The 21,734-nt window shown below is 38.1% G+C and overlaps 1 protein-coding gene across 1 annotated transcript; it reads left to right on the top strand.

Annotated features, from left to right (window-relative positions):
* Nucleotides 1-733: 733 nt before the first annotated feature.
* LOC110153650 (thrombospondin-type laminin G domain and EAR repeat-containing protein-like) lies at nucleotides 734-20,957 on the top strand. The gene is made up of 12 exons (XM_055159677.1): nucleotides 734-847; nucleotides 2,554-2,885; nucleotides 5,604-5,694; nucleotides 6,258-6,414; nucleotides 7,721-7,846; nucleotides 9,849-9,919; nucleotides 10,109-10,270; nucleotides 11,147-11,354; nucleotides 12,663-12,892; nucleotides 18,735-18,913; nucleotides 18,985-19,086; nucleotides 20,804-20,957. Exons 1-12 carry the CDS (start codon nucleotides 749-751, stop codon nucleotides 20,955-20,957), a joined length of 1,911 nt encoding a protein of 636 aa, XP_055015652.1. The 5' UTR covers nucleotides 734-748.
* The last annotated feature ends 777 nt before the right edge of the window (nucleotides 20,958-21,734 follow it).

The following is a 21,734-nucleotide window of genomic DNA, read 5'->3' as shown; positions in this document are numbered from 1 at the left end:
TTTACTTTATTCATTCATTCATTTCATTTAATAATGGAGTGGTGACGTATTTGACCTACATTACCACTATTACCAGTTGGCAAAACGTGTATATGTTCTCTAACTGCAGGGAGGCACTGGCAACACAGGTTCAGTTGTGATTTGCATTTATGGCAAATTAAACACAAGGTTCATTTGTGAACGTTACAATAATTTGTGGGCTTACTATGGATTTTGAAATCAACTAAATTCAAACCATAACCCCAATCCTTAACATAACCCAGGCATGTCCAAACTATGGCCCGGGGGCCAAATGCGGCCCCACGAACCCAAATTACCTTGTATCAGTTAAAAATGAGCATTTTACTGCAAGTTTTTTGAAAATCTACCTTGATAAAGCAAATATTTAATATTTAGTGTGTGGTTTTAAGGATCTTAGCATGAATAAAGACTGATGGCTCATTATCATGTGTTAAACATGCACAAATTTCAATTATTCACTGTATTGAGCTCCAGTCTACAGCCCTCGATCGGCCCTCTGCTTCATCTCTGTTTTGAGATGTGGCCCTTGATGAAAAAAGTTTGGACACGCCTGACATAACCCCACAATGTAAAATATCTGTTCTATGTGTGTGTGTGTGCAGGGGGGGTTCCTCTGGACCTGCTGTCCTTGGTGCTGGAGAGGGATCCTTCCAGCCTGGTTCCTGGTGTGCACATAGAGCAGGCTCAGGCTGTGAGGGGGCTCAGGTTCTCCAGTCCACATCGCTCCATGTCCTTCCCCTCCTCTGAGCTGCTCCCCGACTGTCACCTCTTCCCACATGAGTTCTCCATTGTGGTCACACTGTCCATCTCTCACAAGGACCCACAGGTAACAGAGCAGAGTCAGATGAGGATGTAAGCGAGAAGATATTTACTGTACTGTTAATCATGTTTTTCCCATGTTGTCATTTCTTTTAGCAGTAGTGCCCCTAGCCTCACATTTCAGTTTTAAAGTACCAATATCACTGTCTTTTCTGATCCACCTTATAATGTTTCCTTATCAAAAACAGACCAGGAGTTGTGTTTTGTTTCATTCACACATGTTTAACTCACAAACCCTGCATATTTATAGCCTGATTCATTGTTTCACTTTGTGGAAACCATCTGACCTCGCAGCATTAGGATTTGTTTGTTTGACGGTAGGTGGGTACTTTTTTTATTTAACCAATCACTGCTGTTTGGTCGTGACGTATGTAATGCACCAAATCCTGTAGGAAGAAGGGCAATAACATATTTCCCCTTGATAAAATTCACCAAACATTCTCTTTATTCCGGCTTTAAATCCTCAGTCTCAGGAATTGTTGCCAACACAGAATGTATGCCTTCATCTACATTCATCTCGACCGCTTTTTTTTACTGTTGTGCTGTACCACAAAAGGACACAGACAGGTGCTTGAGTTTGACTTCATGGCTTCACAGCTCTTTGCTGATTGGCCGGTGTGTGGTCTACAACTTCTGAGGTTCTTGTAAACCGTCTAGTGCAGGGGTGTAAAACTCATTTTGGTCCGGGGGCCGTATCCAACCGATTTTGATCCCAAAGGGGCCGGATCAGAAAACTCATGTCATATAAACCCCAAAAATAACAATAAGTTAAAATATTTGTGCAGAGAAACGTAAATCTATTACAAAAATCTTTTTTAATTGATGAACTCTTTATTTTACAAAATGTTATAATATTATGAACAACCTGAAACTTTAAGAAAAATACAATTTCAACACAATGTTTTAACATTAACTCATATGAAAATAGGTATAAGTAAATTTTTCACTCTGCGTCCACTTTTCTCATGTTGGACATTTTTCTGATGAGGGTGTCACGGTCAACAGTCAAAACGATCGTCCTTTAAGAGCGTTTGGAAAGAGACAAGTCTTCATTTGTGCTGCTCTGGTGGGAGGGGCCACGCACAGAGACGCTGGAGACCAAATTACCAATATTTAAATAGAAAATATAATTAAAACATTTTAGTAGAAAATCAGCCGAGGGCCAGATTAAAGGTCTTGGAGGGCCAGATCTGGCCCTCGGGCCTTATGTTTGACACATGTGGTCTAGTGTATTCCGATTCCTGACCTAGTTGCTAGAGAGAAATGAAATTGAGCAGAGGCACTAGGTTGGGCCAGCCTATCTAATATATTTAGGCTGAGTTTTTCTTTCAAACTGAAAACTTTTCCACATTGTGATGCCATGTGGTAATACAGGAAGTGCTTCACTGTGTTTTTAAACTCTATACACCTTCACTAGAATCATTTGGATAGTTTCAGACCAGGAATTGCCAATCTGTACAAAACTTAAGGTAAACGGTAGCTGATAACACTTCCTCTTCATGACCTCACAAGGTGGAACAGACCATTTTGAGCTTTGGGGATGTACAGACTAATAATAAAGGGTTACTCAAAAGTGTGTGAATGAAAAAAAAGACAACTCCAGGTTTGTTTTTGATGAGTTAACACTGTTCTAACATGGCGTAAAGCTCACACGAGTCAGTTTTGTGTAATATCAGACCATTAACAGTCAAACTATTTCCCTTTGTTCTGCAGAGAAACGACTACATCTTCTCTTTGATGGACACCAACAGTTCAGACAGAGCCAGAATCAAGAAGCAGAAGAGCAATATTTTTAAAACTTCCCAGACGACCACCAAAGACACCCAAGAGAGACAGGTACCCTCGCTCGACCGGGGGCCCCTCCTGCTGGGCCTGAGGTACTCCCGAAGACGCCTCCACTTCCTCTACAGAGAGCCACACGGACAGGTGAAGAGGCTGGTGTTCAGAACAGCCGGACTAGCCGACAATCACTGGCACACTTTTGTACTAAACGTCAAAAGCAGTTCAGTGACGCTGACTGTGGACTGCAACCTTCCAGTGGAAATGTGAGTAGAGGTGGGAGATATGGATAAAATTATAATACTACAATTGTTGTTTTGAAGAGATGTAAAATTCCAATATACAATCTATTTTAGAGGTGCACTATGTAACTTTTTATGTGAACTGCTTGTCGCCTCGGAGATGTTATTGCTTTGCCTAGAACTACAGTGACAGTCTGCGACCTTTAAAGTGGAGCTATTCCACAAAATCGACTTTTGTTGTTGTTTTGTTGTTTTCCTTTTCTCATTTACCGTCTTGAACTTGTATTTGGAGTGATTCGTGCATGTTTGAGTAGACTCCCATTTTCACTGCCACTGGTACACGTCCACTGCTCTGTAATTACTTTGCTCTCCAATTTTATTTTCTTAATCGAGGATTCAGCAACATAATTTTAGTCCAAATGAAAAAAATAAAATAAAATAAATCCATAACTCGATAGTGTGATGTGCAGCTATTCATAAGAAGAGCTGACTGTTGTAATGATGTTTACAGTGACCTCTAGGGGTGTGCAAAAATAGTGAAATATCAATATATCATATTGTTTAATGTCATGATACAGTATCGATATGATGGGCTGTTGTACTGATATATATCGCCAACAGTATTTTTGGTATATTTTACTAAATTCCATCAGATGTCAGAAGCTCAGCAGGACCGGGCCTGGTTAGTTCTTGGATGGGAGATCTGGGAAAATCAGGTGCCACAGTGGGGTGCCAGTGGTAAAAACTGCTGCTGTGTCCTTAGGCAAGGCACTTCCCCCACATTGCCTAGTGTGAAAGTGTTGTGTGCATGAATAATGGTTGTGGTCAGAGGGACCGATTGGCAGTCACATTTCAGTCAGTCAGGGCAGCTGTGTCTACAATAGCAGCTTACCACTGAGTGTGGAGTGACTGAATAATGCTCTGTAAAGTGTCTTTGTGATATATGTCTGTGAAAAGCGCTACATACATAAAAACTTATTTACTTACTTAGAATATTTTGTTACAGCGCTATAGTTTTGTTGATTCTTTAGAGGAAAGAGACTTGTTTATGCAACAAATTTGACATTTTCACTGTTTTGATGAGTAAAACGTTTGTGTTTAGTAATAACTTTGCACAAGAAGTGGTTTAACAAAGACTTTAAGTATCACAACCATGATTTAGCCTTTATATTTTATTCAACCGTATCGAATCATTTTGAAATATATTGTATCGGATCGAAAGTGCATTGTATCAAGATATATATCGTATCGTGGCCTATGTATCGAGGTATGAATCATATGCAACTTCTTAATGATACCCAGCCTTAGTTACATCAGCTAACATTGCCCCCACAGTTTTCTAAAGTGGAAGTCAGCAAATTTGTTTCTTTTATTAAGTCGTTTTAGATAAATATTGCAATTTAAAATATCCCAATTGTAACATAATGATCCAGGGATGTCCTAGATTATAAATATATAATAACTGCAAGCATATATGAGTTCTTTAAAGGTGCACTGTGGCCCACCAGTTGCTTGTCATTGCTTTATCTACAATGTTCCAAAGTATGGCATTAAACTTTTCAATCTCCATATAAAAACAAGCAGGACTACCACCAGGCCAGTTTTGCTTTAAAAGGTATTTTTGAGCTATAAAAAACCCCATAATTGAATAAATGCATCTTTTTTGAATATTTTTTTGACAGGCAAAGTATTATCTCCATGGTAGTGGATTCCCAACCTGAAAAATTACCCAGTGAACCTTTTAAAACATTTTTTTAACCTTGATGACAACTTTTATGATTCTTGAACTTCAAACCATGACATTTACAGGCATATTTTAGCACATTTCTATCATAACATCGTCCGCACGTTGTCATTGAGAAGAAGAAATAGAAATACTAAGTTATTTTTGTCAGTGTTGCCCACCCCTAAACGTAAGCTGATAAGTTCTCCTTTCTGTGTCCCTCTCTCCAGTTTGAAAATCCCTTGAGGTAAAGCAGATCTGTCGACACAATACAATGGCTGTGCTCCAAAGTGGCTCTGAGCCTACAGCCACATCACAGTGACCTGACAGTGCGTGATAGATAGTGTGAGCGGAAACTCCCTCTGGCTGCTTAAAAGAGGGAATACCAGCAACTAGACTTTCAATATGTACAATGAATGCAGCATATTTTACAATCAATGCAAATGCTCACTGTTAGACCAAAAAATTATAAAATATCATTGTTACTATTTTAAATTATAATGGAAAAAAAAAAAAAAAAACATCTTGGCAATTGACTTTTATACTGTTTTAGAATATCACAACTAATTACTATGCTATTACCATTATTATACGTTTAGTTACAATGCTATTACCATGTTACTATCACACGCTTTTGAGTAAAACAAGTCTTTATCTTATCTAAATCTACTATAATGTCTGTGATGTGTGCTCCTTCAAAACTTAAACACAAAGTTAAACAAATGTATACCCAACTATAGTGGTTCTGATAGTGATTCCCGGTTTTCCTCAAAGCCTTTCCCAGATTTTCCAAACTCCCCCTGTCTGAAACTGCAGCCCTCACATGATAAAAAATGGTAAATAAAAAAAAAAAAAAAAACACACAGAATACAAATAACGACAAGACAAATTTCTGGGGACACATAAGGATTGTTTCATAAGTACTGGTAATATTAGTGAAGGGCATTGTACTTGGTTTCCTTATTACAACAAACTTTATATAAATAATTAATTATAACTTTTATATTTATTCCAAACAGTGTTCCCTCTGAGCCTTTCCCGTCAGAGCTCAACATCCACGAATCCAGATTCTACGTTGGAAGTCGGGGACGATGGAAAGGTCTTTTCTCAGTAAGACTGATTTTATTTTATTTATCTACCTTTTCGTCTATGTCTGGCATCTCTCTCTTTCTACGTATCTTTCTATCTGTCTGTCTATTTGTCTGTGTCTCTTTATCTCTTGATCTATCTTTCAATCTGTTCATCTCTCTCACTCTCTCTCTCCCTCTGTCTATCTTTCTGTCAGTCTGTCTGTCTCTCTCTATCTGTCACTCTATCTATCTTTGAATCTGTCCATCTCTCTCTTTCTGTATATCTTTCTATCTGTCTGTGTTTCTTTATCTCTCTATCTATCTTTCAATCTGTCCATCTCTCTCTCTCTCTCTCTGTCTCTCTCCTTTCTGTCTATCTTTCTGTCAGTCTGTCGCTGTCTGTGTCTCTCTATCTATCTTCAGTCTCTCTTCTGCTCTCTCTGTCGGTCTATCTATCTATCTCTCTGTTGGTCTTTCTATCCATCTCTCTTCCTCTCTCTATCGGTCCAGCTGTCTCTTTCTTTCTCTCTCTCTCTCTCTATTTTCCGATCTCTCTCTCTATCCATCATGTGATAATCCTGTGGTGTTGTTTGGTGTTTTCAGGGTTTGCTGAGACAGTTGGTGTTGGTCCCTGGTCGTGATGGTGCTGCCCACATGTGCCCCTCGCCCGAGCCCCAGCTCACGGCCCTGTCTGTGCCCCCGACTCTGCTCGACCTGCCCAACACGGGGAGAGAGGGGGAGGAAACAGGGACGAGGCATGGTACATGACCACAGTAAATTGATTTGTTATTATAATACACAAAATATTATAATAATATCAAAATCTAGATGTTTTTATGACTGTCAAATTCTCCCTTCCAAATGTGTGATTTTGATTTTGTGTTTCATGGCTGTAACATCTGATCCCAATCTCATTGTGATCCCGGAGCTGGGCCTAGTTAGTACATTGATGGATGACCACTGGAAATATCAGGGGCCACAGTGGGGCAGCAGTGGCTTTTGTGTAGTTGTGTTTTGTAGTTGACTCCTTAGGCATGACATTTCTAGTCTGATTTATCAGACTGACCTCGCAGCATTAGGATTCGTTCGCTCAACGGTAGGAGGGTACTTTTTTATTTAACTAATCACTGCTATTTGGTCGCGACGTATGTAATGCCCAAATCCCACAGGAAGAAGGACAATAACGTCTTTACCCTTGATAAAATTCACCAAACATTCTCTTTGTTCCGACTTTAAATCCTTGATCTCAGGAATCGTTGCCAACACAGAATGTATGGCTATTCGCTGATTGGCCGATGCCCGAACTCTCACTTCCGAGGTTCTTGCTAACCGTCTAGTGTTTTCCGATTCCTGACCTAGTTGCTAGAGAGAAATTTAATCGATAGTTGAGGCACTAGGTAGTACTTGTATCAAAGGGGTGTGTGCGTGTCAGTGGGGTCAGAGATTGTTTGCTTCCGTCAGTCTACCCCTTTACATTGCTTTCTGGACACACAAAGATACTCACCAAGTTTAAGCAATTACACTGACTGCATTCTGACTATATTTCTGAATATATAACATACAGGGTTCCCACAACCATGGAAAACCTGGAAAAGTCATGGAAATTGAAAATGTCACGGAAAAAGTCCTGGAATTTTTCTAAATTCGATGAAAGTTTTGGAAAAATCATGGAATTTTTGTACCTCTTTCACGCAACTCCAGCATTTTGTTAAGTTCTCATTAGGTTATTATGATTATTTCTGAACATCTACAACTTTTGTTTAAAAAGGACGACAATAAATGCACTGACAGTATTTTGAATGTTAAAAAACTATAATATCAAACCAGCAGGTGAGTGGAAAGGGTTAACATTTCATATTTAGCCCTAAAAGTCTGATCAATTCTACACATGTAGGTGTTGTAAAGTCATTTAAAATTCACTTTAGGTCATGAAAAAGTTATGGAAAAGTTTTGAAATTTTGTCAGTGAAAAAGATTGGGAACCCTGAACATAGTATAACATTTATTATATGTTAAATGTTAAATGTGCTGCTGTTTGAATCTCCATTGTTTAACTGTCCTCCTCAGAGTCTGGTATCTCTGTGGGCCTGGACCGTCCCTGCTCGGAGCACACACAGGGCCAGCTCTGGTTCAACCCTCTGAAGAAAGCTCTGTACCTGTGTGACGGCTCCCACTGGGTCACGATGCTGCAGGGTAACTAAAGCTTTTATTTTCTTTGTTCTAGATTAATTTAATGTGGATTCTCTGGTTATGACTTCTGTGATCATAAAGTCACATCACACAAGGTATGAACGTCACGTATGTTTTACAAAGATTCCATCCCACGCACTCCCCAAAACCCCACCCTTTACGAAAAATAAAGACAAAAAAAAAAACAATTTAATGAGCAGCCAAGTGAAATAATAATATGTTCAAGGTGCCACTTTGTAATAACCAGCCCCAATTAACCCTAATAAAGAATGAACACGACTGAATTCATAATGACAAGCTTTATTAAGATTCAGGCTTAGTAAATACCTGAAACTCTCTGGAATATTACAGTCAAAGTAACGACATTCCGATGGAAACAAGCAAGAGAAGAGTCAGGTTTGTGGAGATGCAAGCCTGCTCACAGTAACGCTTGGATTATACTTTATGCATATAGATTCCACATTGAAATTAGACACATGGAGAGAAGCAGAAGTAACGCAGACAGTATTTATAGTCCCAAATTAAAATATTGTAGTCTATTTTTGGCTAAAAAGTTCTATACTGTGGCTTTAATTAAGGTTAGGATCGTTTGCATTAATAGTAGTCTTTCATTTTTACTACTCATGCTTTATTCATGATTTATTAAGGCTAATTAAGGTGTAGTTAAGTGTTTCTTAAAGGGCTCTTATGACGCTAATTTCTGATCTACAGTATGTTGTAATGTTGTTTCCTCATCACAAACTGATCTGGAGTTGTGTTTTGTTTCATTCACACATGTTTAACGCACACATCTGCATACATAGACTGAATTCTCTCACACAGAAAACACTCTGTTCCACCTTGTGATGTCATGCGGTGATACAGGAAGTGCTCTGCTGTGTTTTTAAACTCCATACACTTTCACTAGGATCAATTGGATGATTTCAACCCTGGAATTGCCATGGACCCTGGAATCTATACTGAACTAAATGTAAAAACTGCAGCTTCATGACATCACAAGTTGGAACAGAGCATTTTGAGCTTTGGAGTGATAGACTGATAATAAATAGTTACTCAAACAAGTGTGAATGAAACAAAACATACTCCAGGTTTGTTTTTGATGAGGTAACAACTAGGGGTGTAAGAAAAAATTTATTCAGTGATATATCGCGATACTTCATTGCACAATTCTTGAAAATGCATCCGAAATGATTTTTTAAATAATATTTTTCTCAAAAATTCATGATTTATGTTCACTGTTTTGATGATTTAAACATTTTTATAAATCATATTTCATACAATTGTGTTCTCGTGAAGGTGCAGTTGATGATTCGTTCGCTCAACAGTAGGCGGGTACTTTTATTTAACCAATTGCTGCTATTTGGTCGTGACGTATGTAATGTGCCAAATCCTATAGGAAGAAGGGCAATTACGTCTTTCCCCTTGATAAAATTTGCCAAACATTCTCTTTGTTCCGGCTTTAAATCCTCAATCTCGGGAATCGTTGCCAACACAGAATGTCTGTCTTCGTCTACATCCATCTCGATCATTTTGTTTACTGTTGTACTGTACCACAAAAGGCACACACACAGGCGCTTGAGTTTGACTTCATGGCTTCACAGCTCTTCAGTGATTGGCCGGTGCACGGTCTACAACTTCCAGGGTTCTTGCAGACCGTCTAGTGTATTCCGATTCCTGATCTAGTCGAAATGAAATTGAGTGGAGGCACTAGGTGGCGCCAGCTTGGCTTGTTGATTGTATTAATAGAAGTAATTATTGATAAATCGCAATGTATCGTTCTATGTTTTAGTATCGGGATATATCGAATATCAAATGTATTGTATCATCAGACTCAAGGCAATGCACACCCTTAGTAACATTACAACTTGACATAAAGCTCACAAGAGTCAGTTTTGTGTAATATAGGTCCTTTATTTAAAAAAATAAATAAAACTAATTCATACCTTTTACCAATTTCCCTACTGTTCTACTATTACTTTTCCTAATCCACACCTCTACCTTCCAGATCACCACAGACTGGACTACATCCTGGAACACCAAATCCTCACCACCACCTCCGAGACAAACGATATCGAGGTATCACTAACTCCGCAGACCCCGTGAACTCCACCTGGCCCTCTGTTTTGAATCACAAACGTCAACATCTCGTGTCGTGTAAAGCAATGCGAGAAAATAACAGGGCCATGACGTCTGCAAACAATACTATCATATACTCTCCGGAATACCTCATGCTATTGTGTGGTGACCTGCTGTTTCGTCCCGCAGGTGTTCCAAGTGGCGGGTATGGGCGTGATGGCTGCCCTAGCTCACCGCTCCTCAGCCCCCGGGTCGACTGTGTACCTGTGGACACGAGAAGGATTCCAGATCTACCAGAATATTAGCACGCATGGAGCTCTGGCCTGGAGACACTTCAAGATAGGCAAGAAGGTACAAGTAACAGGAGAGGAGGAGAGGAGGAGAGGGACCAGGGCTGAGTGATTTGGGAAAAATATCTAAATGTGGTTGTGGTCCAGAGAAATTGAAAAACACCGAAATATGAACTGACAAACTAATACAATAATCACGTTTTGGAATATGTTTTTACAGATCTAAACTACAGTATTAACAGTTTTTATGTAGAATAAGACAGAAGATTCGACCTGCAACGTGGCCGGTTGTGTCGCATGGTTCTTCCAGTAGAGTTTAATGCTTTACTGGGGAACATTCAGAGCTAAGCAGCAATAATCTCCAGTGAGATCAGCAGCTGACACATATCTGACTGCTCTGACTGTCCACAAATGTAATGATTAGCAATAGGAACTGAAAAGAAAACACACTGTACTTTAAAATATTGATCAGCTCAGTGAGTGCAGTATATTCTCAAGGATGTGTTAGACCAAAACTCCCCCACATAATGCTGACCAAAGGCGTGTGGCCAGCAAGAAGGTTCTGGGTTTGATTCCTGGGTGGGGCCTTTTTATGTGGACTGTGGGGTTTGCATGTTCTCTCTGTGCCTGGGTTGGTGGCCTTTTCTCTCTGTACCCCAGTTTCCCTGATCTTTTTTCAAACTTACACAATAGGCCAATCCTCCATGTTAGAATTACAAACCAAACCTGGACCTGGAGTTCCAGATAGGTTTCCCAGTGCCACTGAAGGATGGTCAAATGCTACTTTTCCGGGCAATAAGTGTACCATAACAAAATGTTAGTATAGCTCAGATTTTAAAAAAGCCCAAATTAAAACGTAACTAGTAGTTGTACAGAAAATGCAGTCATAATTGCAATAATAGAAAAAATGATTTCCTGTGTTTGCTGTGGTCCTCAGTCCTACCTGGTGGTGTCCAACTTCGGAGCAGGAGGAGGAGACAGATCAGACTTAGAACCTGAGATAGACTTCTCGGTCATTTACAAATGGAGCAGGAAGAGGAGGAGGTTTGTGCGTTTACAGACGCTGCAGACACACTGTGCACGAGACTGGGAGGCCTTCACCATCAACCAGCAACACTACCTCGCTGTGGCCAATCACAGGATAGGTACAAACTCAACTAAACACATGCTCTACTGAAACATAATATGTCATTTCATTTGATGAAAAGTTGTTCTAAACAGGTGTTTTACTTTTAAAGGAACTGTATCAGGCTTGTGCTCTCACTGTTACTAAAATTACAGCTGAATCTGGGTTGCTTGAGCATTAACCTGCAGATAGAGACACGTCCTAGTTTGTTCCATTCTGAACATCATGTGAAAGCTCAGAAGCTTCAGAATTCACTCACTGAGCTGCAGAGTCTGCACTATAGCACTAATTAATAACTGGCTGCAGATGCTGGGGTTTAGGTAGTGACCATTCAGATCAGAGAGATGCATTTTAAGTTTAACCAACTGGATTTCAGCTTTGAAACTGGCAACACAAATGAGAGACTCGTGCAATTCTCATTCTGCTTTCTGACTGGATAATTTCCTCTAGAACTAAAACACAAAATGATAACAAAAATACATTTTTCATCATGTCCAATGTTTTTGAATTCCATTGCTATCAGTAAAATCTATATTTGATTTGAACATGTCTAGCTCATATCTGTGAACATAGATCACAGGCTAAGTTTATGAAATTTAAAATCCAAATCTTCCAGTTCCAGTTCCTTTAATACAAAGTTACTTATCTGAGAAGTTTTCTGACACCATGCTTTCATTTCTACTTGAGTAATATATTTGACAGCGTAGCAGTACTCTTACTTGAGTAAAAAGTTTGGTTACTTTTCCCAGTAACTCTACAAGTGACAAATCCTTTATGTTGTCAGTGTTAAAGGATTTGAACATTTGTCTTGCTTGCCAATGTCTTAAAGGTCCCATATTACACAAAAGTAACTCTTGTGAGATACCTGGAGTTGTGTTTTGTTTAATTCTCATATGTTTAAGTATTCGAGTACTCATGAAGCAGTAGATTTAATCTTTTACCTTTAGTTCAGTAGAGATCAACAATTCCAGGGCTGAAATAATTGAAAGTTTCTAATGAAGGTGAATGGAGTGTTTTCAATTTGAGAGAAGAACTCAGCCTAAATATGCAGGGTGTGTGCGTTAAACATGTGTGAATGAAACAAAACACAACTCCAGGTATGTTTTTGATGAAGAAACAACATTATAACCTCATAAGATCAGGAAATAGCGTACTTTTTGCCCTTTAATGCTGCTATTAAACTCAAACAACCTTATTTATTTTCTCCATATGCCCATATGTCTTCTCATTTACAATACAACATGTGTGTATGTTTTACTTTCTCTTTACACAGTGGCCTGACTAAACAGTGTGTGTACATTCACTAACGCTGACTTTTGTCTTACAGGAAATAACCACACCATAGACAGCCTGATCTACAAGTGGAACAGGTTAGCCAAGGCCTTTGAGCTTCACCAGCGCCTGCCCACATCAGGAGCCTACGACTGGGAGTTCTTCAGCGTGGGGCCCTACCACTTTCTGGTGGTTGCCAACGCCTTTGATGGGGTCACGACGTCTGTGGACTCTGTCATCTATGTTTGGGTCAATGAAGCTTTCCAGGTGTTCCAGACTATTAAGGTGTGTGTGTGTGTGTGTGCATGTGCATGTGTGTGTGCGTCGTCATTAAACCCCATTTGATCTTGAACTCTTTACCGCCGTAACCTCACAAAAGCCCTGTTATAGGGTCGTATATTTGCTTTATAGGTCTATAGAAAAAAGAAGAAAGCTGTTATTTGATTTGTGCAGATTGTGATGTTAGACGATCGGTATGAAAATGGATGTAGGTAACACAGAGAGCGAGCTACACACCTGGGATGAGATCAAATCAGAACAGCAAAAGGGCAAAGTCACCCAAAATTGTACTAAAATAGAAGTACAAAGAAGTGATTCAAGATGCTACTATTAAGTAAGAGTTCAGAGGTTTGTAATTAGAAGGGCAAATAAAATTAAAATGCAATACATTAAAACAAAACCAAAGAAAATAGGGTACAAAATCAGGTGTTTTCAAAGGATAAACCACAAAAATTTGGGAAAAACTTAATCATCAGTGAATCAGCAGTAATTTTGTCACTTGTAGACTTACTCACAGTAACATTTTTTTAATCAGGTAGGAGTACTGATGTCTGTGACGTCCTCAGAGAAGTTCAATTTTATTCAAAAGTTACTTAAATAAATGAGTAAAAGTAAGTGAGTACATGAGAAAATAGCTACTACTATAGTTAAGCAACTAACTAAAGTCTTAATAAACTGTCACTTTTACTCAAGTATAAGTATTGTTACACTGTCCAATATATTAATCAAGTATGTCTAAAAGTACTCTGAGAAGTACAATTTTATTCAAAAGTTACTCAAATAAATGAGTAAAAGTAACTGAGTACCTGAGACCCCAAGAAGAATAACTACTACTATATTTCAGCAGCTGATGGAGATTTTAAGAAACTGTGACTTTTATTCAAGTGTAAGTACTGTTACACTCTCCAATATATTACTCAAGTTGAAGTACAAGTATGATTACAATTTTATTAAAACGTTGCTCAAGTAAGTGCACTTGAGTAAAAGTACTACCACATCTGCAGGGAGTAGTGCAAGAAACACAAACGTTCAAATCATTTAATATTGTTAATGTAACACTTTTTCTCACTGTAGTCAAGCTAAAGTACTATTACACTATCAGATATATATTACTCAAGTACAAGTAAAAGTATGATGTCTGGGAAAGTAGTCAGAGAGGAATGAACACTGTTAGTATATAAAATATATTATTCAAGAATAAGTAAAAGTATGTGAGTGTATCTGAGTATTGCCCACCTAAACTAAGTGTATTTGAGTACTACTCACCTAAAGAAAGTGTCTTTGAGTACTACCCACTTAAAAGAAGTGTATTTGAGTATTACCCACCTAAAGTACATGTATTTGTGTACTTCCTACCTAAAGTATTCCAGTACTACCCACCTAAAATAAATGTATTTGAGTACTACCCATGTAAAGTAACTGTATTTGAGTACTACCCATCAAAAGTAAGTGCATTTGAGTACTAGTACTCACCTAAAGTAACTGTATTTGAGTACTACCTACCTGAAATACCTTTATTTGAGTACTACCCATTAAAGTATATAAGTACTACCCACCTAAAGTATTTGAGTACTGCCCATCTAAAGTAAGTGTATTAGAGTACTACCCACCTAAAGTATTAGAGTACTACCAACTTAAAGTATTTGAGTACTACCCACCTAATGTATGCATATTTGAATACATGTATTTGAGTACTGCTCACCTAAAGAAAGTATATTTGAGTATTTCCCACCTAAAGTATTTGAATACTACCCACCTAAAGTACGTGTATTTGAGTACTACCCACCTAAAGTAAATCTATTTGAGTACTAGTATTATCCACCTAAAGTAAGTGTATTTGAGTACTGTCCACCTCAAGAAAGTGTATTTGAATAAGTGTATTTGAGTATTACCCAACTAAAGTATTTGAGTGCTACCCACCCAAAGTAAGTGTATTCGAGTACTACCCACCTAAAGTAAGTGTATCTGAGTATGTGTATTTGAGTACTGCCCACCTAAAAGACAGCAAAAGAGTACGTGCGTTTGATAGCCCAGCTTCTAAACAGTATTTGATATACAGCCGCGCTTTGACATAGTGGATAATGAGCACGCTGGCCACATTTAAAGCACAAGTGGTGACGCATTGATGGTTGTGCACAAACCATAAGACGCTGTATGATTTTAGGGGAACTCCACCAGACATGAATCTTACAAGTGTAGCTCCAGGCCGCTGCTAATTTATCCAACACAAGCATTAAAACACATAGTTAGTCTGGCTTTGTTTACACTTTGGGCTCATTTAGGTGTTTAGGTTTTATCACAGGTCGAGTCGAGACATGACGGGTTGTGATGGGTTGACTTTGCACATCTAAACAAGAGCTGATAGTTTACAGGGCCTGTATTACGCAAAACTCTGACTCACGTGAGCTTTGAACGTGCACTACGTAACGTTTTGGTTGCCTGTTTCTATGGAGATGTTCTACAGTATCACAGCTTTAAACAGCTTTATTTTACATTTATTCAATTACAGGTGATTTAAGAGCTCAGAAATACCCAGAAAAACAAACATGTATTCTGACTGTGAGTAAGATCTGACTGGTAACTTGGTCTGGTTTGGTCTCCATGAAAATAAAAACACACTGTGAAACATCCCAAACAAAGCAAGAAATGTTACACAATGCACCTTTAAGCCATTTTAGAACGCCTCATCAACAACATACCTGGAATTGTGTTTTGTTTCATTCACACCTGTTTGAGTAATCCTGGATTAGTCTGTCTGCATCCCCAAAGCTCAAAAGGCTCTGTTCCACCTTGTGATGTAATTTAGTGGTAGTTTAAGGTTAGCAGCTGCTATTTAACCTCAAATGAACTCCAATTTCTTGGCCTATTTACATGAAACTGAAACCCATAATATAATAATACTGTATAGACTAATAATATATATTCTGTTTCAGTGGTGGAGTTAGCAGTTTGGAGGGCCCTAGGCGAATTTGAGTTTGGGGCCCTCACTATTATGCACCGTTTTTTTGTTTTTTTTAATCTATTTATTGTCATTTTTCCCCATTGTTCTTGAGACATGCACATCTCTTTTTATTTGAATTAGGGTGGACTGGAAACTTGCCTTATTAGGCCCCATCCACACTAATACCTATTCGAGTCATTTTTGTTGTGGATGCAGTGTTCGTCCACACTAATCCGATGGAAAACAACTCCAGAGAAGGAACGAGCTGGTGCCGCCAGCTTCCATGAATTCATCTGACTACGGATCTGATCTGGCACTGTGTGGACGCCTGAAAACACTGATATGCAGATGTAGGTCTATGCTCCACAAAGTAATTCACCGCCAAAACGCTAAGAGGCTAGAATATATGTTCATTCACATATACGGCCTATGTGTACGACCTGCAGACGTATAATCTCTGAAAAGTTTAATATAATACACAGAATAGACTCACCATCAGCAAAACATCCCTCTGTCGCAGAAAGAATACATATATTCCACTGAGTCGTGTCCTTTAGTCCGACAGAAGCTGAACTGCATCAGCGCACAATAGGGAGCTGTCTTTTGATTGCTTCGTTTATGCAAATTAGCCATGTGGTTTTAAGTTTTGTTTCTGTATGACATAAACACATATGCTCAAAGCTGTGTGGATAGGGAAGGCTTGTGGACACAGAAATTACGTGTCTGGATGCAGATACGGTGACACAGTGATACGGTGATTCATTTCAGTGTAAATGTAGTCTTAGTTCAGTCGCCTAGATAACCAGAACTAGAAGTAGTATTATTTTTTTTGCATACATTTATACATGCATACATTTTTGTTTACATCCATTACATATGATTATTATTATTTTTCTTATGATTATTGTTTAAAAGTAAACTATTCTCATGTAATGTCATTGAGAGAAAATCAAATTGCTCTGAGGCCTCGGAGATTAGTGGCACTGAGGGCAATTGGTTGGGGGCCCCTCCAGGTTTGGGGACCCTCGGCAGCTGCCTACTTTTGCCTAATGGTAGCGCTGCCTCTGTTCTGTTTGCACAAATGAGTGAAGGTTAAATATTTTTATAGCTTTAAAAAGTGCTATTCAATTGAAAAAAACTCAAAATTGCAAAATTAATATGGTAAATTTTTTAATCTAATTCCTAACCAAAAATTAAAGGTTTATTATAAAAACTGATCTGAAGGACAGGTCGTAATTCTGTGGTGTAAATTGCTGTTTACGGTCAGATTGTAGATTTGTTGATCTGTTTTTGTGATGAATATCTCTGTAATTACTGGGCTTATCCACATGAAACCAAAACTGGCACAACATTCACAAGGTTCAGTGTCTTCCCTGTCAGTATAAATTAATTTAGTTTATTTATTTAATGAGACAGGAACAGTGCACAATTTACATTAACCTTAACAGGAGAGCTGCACTGTGCCAGGTCGTAGCACTAGAGCTAATTTCCACCTGTAGTTCCTGGGCAGGTTGATGTTATAGTTCCTAAAATCAAACATACAAACAGAATGTCTTTATAATGTCCAGAGCATCATAACAACTCTGTATCCTCATTCACATCCAGTTCTCTCAGCATCTTAAAATCATCATCCTTTATCAAAATCATCATTCAATTCATTCACTCCAGAACAACAGACTCTCTCCAGACACTCCGCAGTCCACATTATGGGTGCAGGTAAATAAACAATAGATTTAGAAGGTGGTGCCATATTCAAACCTAAAAACCAGGGATGCATAGATCCAATACTGGTATTGGATATCTGTGCCGATCCTGAAATATTTTCAGATATAAGCTTCCAGATATTGGTTCAGCTGTTATCCTATTAAGACTTTACTGGTCATAGTCTCAGAATTTTCTCAGAATTTTTATTTGTACAAAACTGTTCTGTAGTTACTGGAGAGATAAATAACAGCTATATAACAGATTTGGATCAGTTTTGTCTTATGTTATTTTAATTTTAAGGAAATAAATACCATTTTCAGTCTGTTCATTGGTATCAGATGATATTGGAGATCGGCAGATATTTAAAGCAGTAGTGTGGGAACTGGTGCGAATTTGGTACGATTTTTACTTCTCTGGAGTGCCTGGAGTCTGTTGTGTTGTGGATATGGGAATCAGGATGGGATCTGAAAAAGCTGAATCAGTGCATTCCTATTCAAGAAATTGTTCAGTTCAGTTCAATTCATCTTTATTCTGGACTCATGGTCAGTTTAAAAAAAAAAAGTTTTAAAAGACCAGTCTTACCAGTGTCTCCACATATTGGACTGATATTTTATTGCACTATTTGTGAGTGATATTATTATTTCGCTGTTGTCAGGTTTGTGTAGCCAAGCTGGTGCCACCTAGTGTCTCTGCTCAATTAAATTTCTCTCCAGCGACTAGATCAGGAATAGGAATACACTAGACAGTTTGCAAGAACCACGGAATGTGAGTTATATTCTGTGTTGGCAACAATCCCTGAGATCAAGTATTTAAAACCAGAAAAGACAATGTTTGGTGAATTTTATCAAGGGGAAAGATGTTATTGCCCTTCTTCCTACGGGATCTGGGAAAAGCTTAATATACCAGTTAGCCCCATTAGTGGTGCATACATCATGACCAAATAGCAGCAATTGGTTAAAGAAGAAAGTACCCAACTATCATCGAGCAAATGAATTCTAACACTGTGAGGTCAGACGGTTTCTATGAAGTGAAACCATCTGATGAATCAGGCTAGAGTTTGTGGGGTCTATAACGATAAAGGCCAGCATTTGTAGATCAAAGTTGGATATCTCAGTGAAGAATGAAAGAAAGTTACAATGACTACTGCTTTCCGTCTCAAATTAGTACATCATCAAATTGTATATGACCTTATTTTTTTCTCAGACATACTGCGCTACAGACTGGGAAATGTTCCAAATCGGAGGGAGAGTCTTCCTCGTCGTAGCCAACGGGCACAGACTGGTTGGGAGTGGACAGGGCCGCTATGCCATCAACTCCACTATCTACGAACTGGACCTCCACGCACGCATGTTTGTTCGCTTCCAAGATATTACCACCTACAGGTACAAGAGGAACAGATACTAGGTGTACCCAGTTATCGTCACTCACCACATAACTCTTCTTCTGTCTACAGCGCGGTGGACTGGGAGTTCTTCAGCCTGGGGGAACAATACTTTTTGGTTGTGGCCAATTCTTTCAGCGGAGAAACCTACTCTCTCAACAGCGTTCTGTACAGGTACTCATCGGTGTCAGCTTGTAAAATCAATCACAGCTGGAGGGAAGGGTGCTCTGTCTTTGTACGTGAGCATTATATGACTGCTTGTAATGTTGATTAAAGGACCCATATAACGCCAAATTGACTCTGGTGAGCTTTTAGTTGTGTTAGAATGTTGTTATGTCAACAAAAACATACCTGGAGTTGTGTTTTGTTTCATTTGCACATGTTTAAGTAATCCTGCATGATTAGTCTGTCTGCATATCCAAAGCTCAAAAAGTGTGTAGTGTTTAGTTTAGTACAGATTGGCTATTCCAGGGCTGAAATTATCAAAATGATTCTTGTGAAGGTGTATGCAGTTTAAAAACACAGTGGGGCACTTCCTGTAGTAGCACAAGGTGGAACATTTTTCTGTTTGGGAGAAGAACTCAACCCAAATCTGCAGGGTTTGTGTGTTAAACATGTGTGAATGAAACAAAACACAACCCCAGGTCTGTTTGTGATAAGGAAACAACATTATAATAGATCAGAAAATAGTGTAACATGGGTCCTTTAATGGCATTTTTGACTGGCAGTGCAATGTAGGCAGGATTTATTTCAACAGACCTGACATGCAAAGAATGAAACTGACTTTTTAGAGCAGACATGTCAAACTCAGACCCGGGAGCTAAATTTGGCCCACGATCATATCAAATATGTATTAGATCTGGCCCGCCTGCTACAGATACAGGCTATATAGACATTATTTATTTAAAATGTTGTTATTATTTTATATTATGCTTGTTCTGGATTCAATGTTTAAGCAAAACTATTATTAAACATTTATTTTAATAAGAAAAGGTTTAACATTGCATATCTCGAAAGAAGAGAAAACATGCAGACGCTGTTGAAATTTTTCAGTAAATATTTTGTTTCGCCCACCACTTAATCCCAGTTTTTATTTTCGGCCCTTTGTGAATGTTTGAGTTTGACACCCCTGTTTAAGAGCTTTTAATCATGTTACACTGTTATCCTCTCATCAAAAACATGCTTAGAGTTGTATTTTTGCTTAATTCACTCTTGTTTCATCAATACAAGTTGTCTTCTCTTAGCACTAAAAATTGTTCTGTTTTCATTTTTGTCAGGATTGTTACGTCACACTCAAAAATCAAGACTTCTCCTACGCAGTTTTTAAGCCCACTGGCCATTAGTCATGATCAGACTCATTCTGCAGTCAAATGACTCTATTGGCATAATAAACTGCATTACATAAGAGCATTATTTATTTTCCCATTGTTCATTCTCATTGCTGACAGCAGAGGGAGCTCTAATGCCTCAATGCCTCAATGGAAAAGTTTTTTGTCCAAATTCAGACATTATTTTAAGTTAGAAAATGTGAAATACTAATTCTAAGGTGAACAAAAGCAGGTTTTAAAGAGAATTAAAGATGTTAGAATGAATAATATGAGTTTTAATGCTTAAATTGCCTTCACTATCTGTCTGTTAACTTCCTTTTGACAGTACCTATGCTTCTATTTTGTCTTTTCAAAATGCATAGCTCTCATTGTTACCTGCAGTTTAAGCATTCAGATGGAATGTCAAAGAACAACTGCTGCAAAAACATCTACCCCCTCCCAAAAAGCCAGAATTACACATAGCATTCCCCCTTTAAAACCTGATAATCTGCAGCATTCTTCTCTTGATATAAAGAAATGTTAAAATCTCAGTGCATCTCATGATCTGTTTTCTTCTGCTGTAGGTGGCAGGGTTATGAAGGCTTTGTTCCTGTCCACTTCCTCCCCACTATTGGGTGCAGTGACTGGGAGTTTTTCACCTGGAAGGGCGAGTCCTATCTGATGTACTCCAGTGCGAAAGCTCCTCTATCCAAGGTTTTTAAGCTCAAGACGTATTAAGAGACACTCTACTGATCATAAGAACACTGTTACCTTGTTTGAGACTTGAAGTGCAATATTTGAAATTGAATGGGTGTATGTTTGTGGTTGCCTTTCTTTATTTTGTTTTATTTTTATTTTTTTTAAGTCCGTCCAAAACTAATTAATAGATTTGCCCGAACTTGCCATAGATTTATTCAAACATCAGCATTGCGCTGGACTGACAGGTGTTCATGTTGGGCACTGCTGCAGGCTCATTTGATCTATAGTCACTGTCTTTAAAAATGTATAAATGTACAAATAAATAAAATAATAACAAATGTGTGATTATTATTATTATTATTATTATTATTATTATTATTATTATTATTATTATTATTATTATTATTATTAATATTATTATTATTAGTAGTAGTAATAGTAGTAGTAGTAGTAGTAGTAGTAGTAGTAGTAATAGTAGTACTAGTAGTAATAGTAGTAGTAGTAGTAATAGTAATAGTAATAGTAATAGTAGTAGCAGTAGTAGTAAAAGTAATAGTAATAGTAGTAGTAGTAGTAGTAGTAGTACTAGTAGTAGTTGTTGTAGTAGTAGTATGTGTGATTATTTTAGGAAGATACTGTTGTGAGGTTGGCAACTTAAAAGTCAATAAAAGCCATCACACAACAGTATAACTAATTCCTCAAGACATGAGATGGACAAATTGTTGTAATATTATTTTTTAAAACAGTGTTTTTTTCAATTTGTTGCAAACACTTGATGTTATATAATAATAATTCTTAAAAATTAGATAATAAAAT

This window comes from Boleophthalmus pectinirostris, unplaced genomic scaffold (assembly GCF_026225935.1).
Source record: "Boleophthalmus pectinirostris isolate CB_2022bp ecotype Guang Dong unplaced genomic scaffold, ASM2622593v1 HiC_scaffold_10, whole genome shotgun sequence".
Classification (NCBI taxonomy): Eukaryota; Metazoa; Chordata; class Actinopteri; order Gobiiformes; family Gobiidae; genus Boleophthalmus; species Boleophthalmus pectinirostris.
This window is presented reverse-complemented; position numbering and strand designations above follow the sequence as displayed.

Bases quoted from the DNA above. Each gene is read 5' to 3' on its own strand.
- LOC110153650 (XM_055159677.1), top strand. From the start codon at position 749: ATGTCCTTCCCCTCCTCTGAGCTGCTCCCCGACTGTCACCTCTTCCCA. The intron at 848-2,553 runs GTAACAGAGCAG...TTTGTTCTGCAG, and splicing joins TCTCTCACAAGGACCCACAG to AGAAACGACTACATCTTCTC. The intron at 9,920-10,108 runs GTATCACTAACT...TTCGTCCCGCAG, and splicing joins CCGAGACAAACGATATCGAG to GTGTTCCAAGTGGCGGGTAT.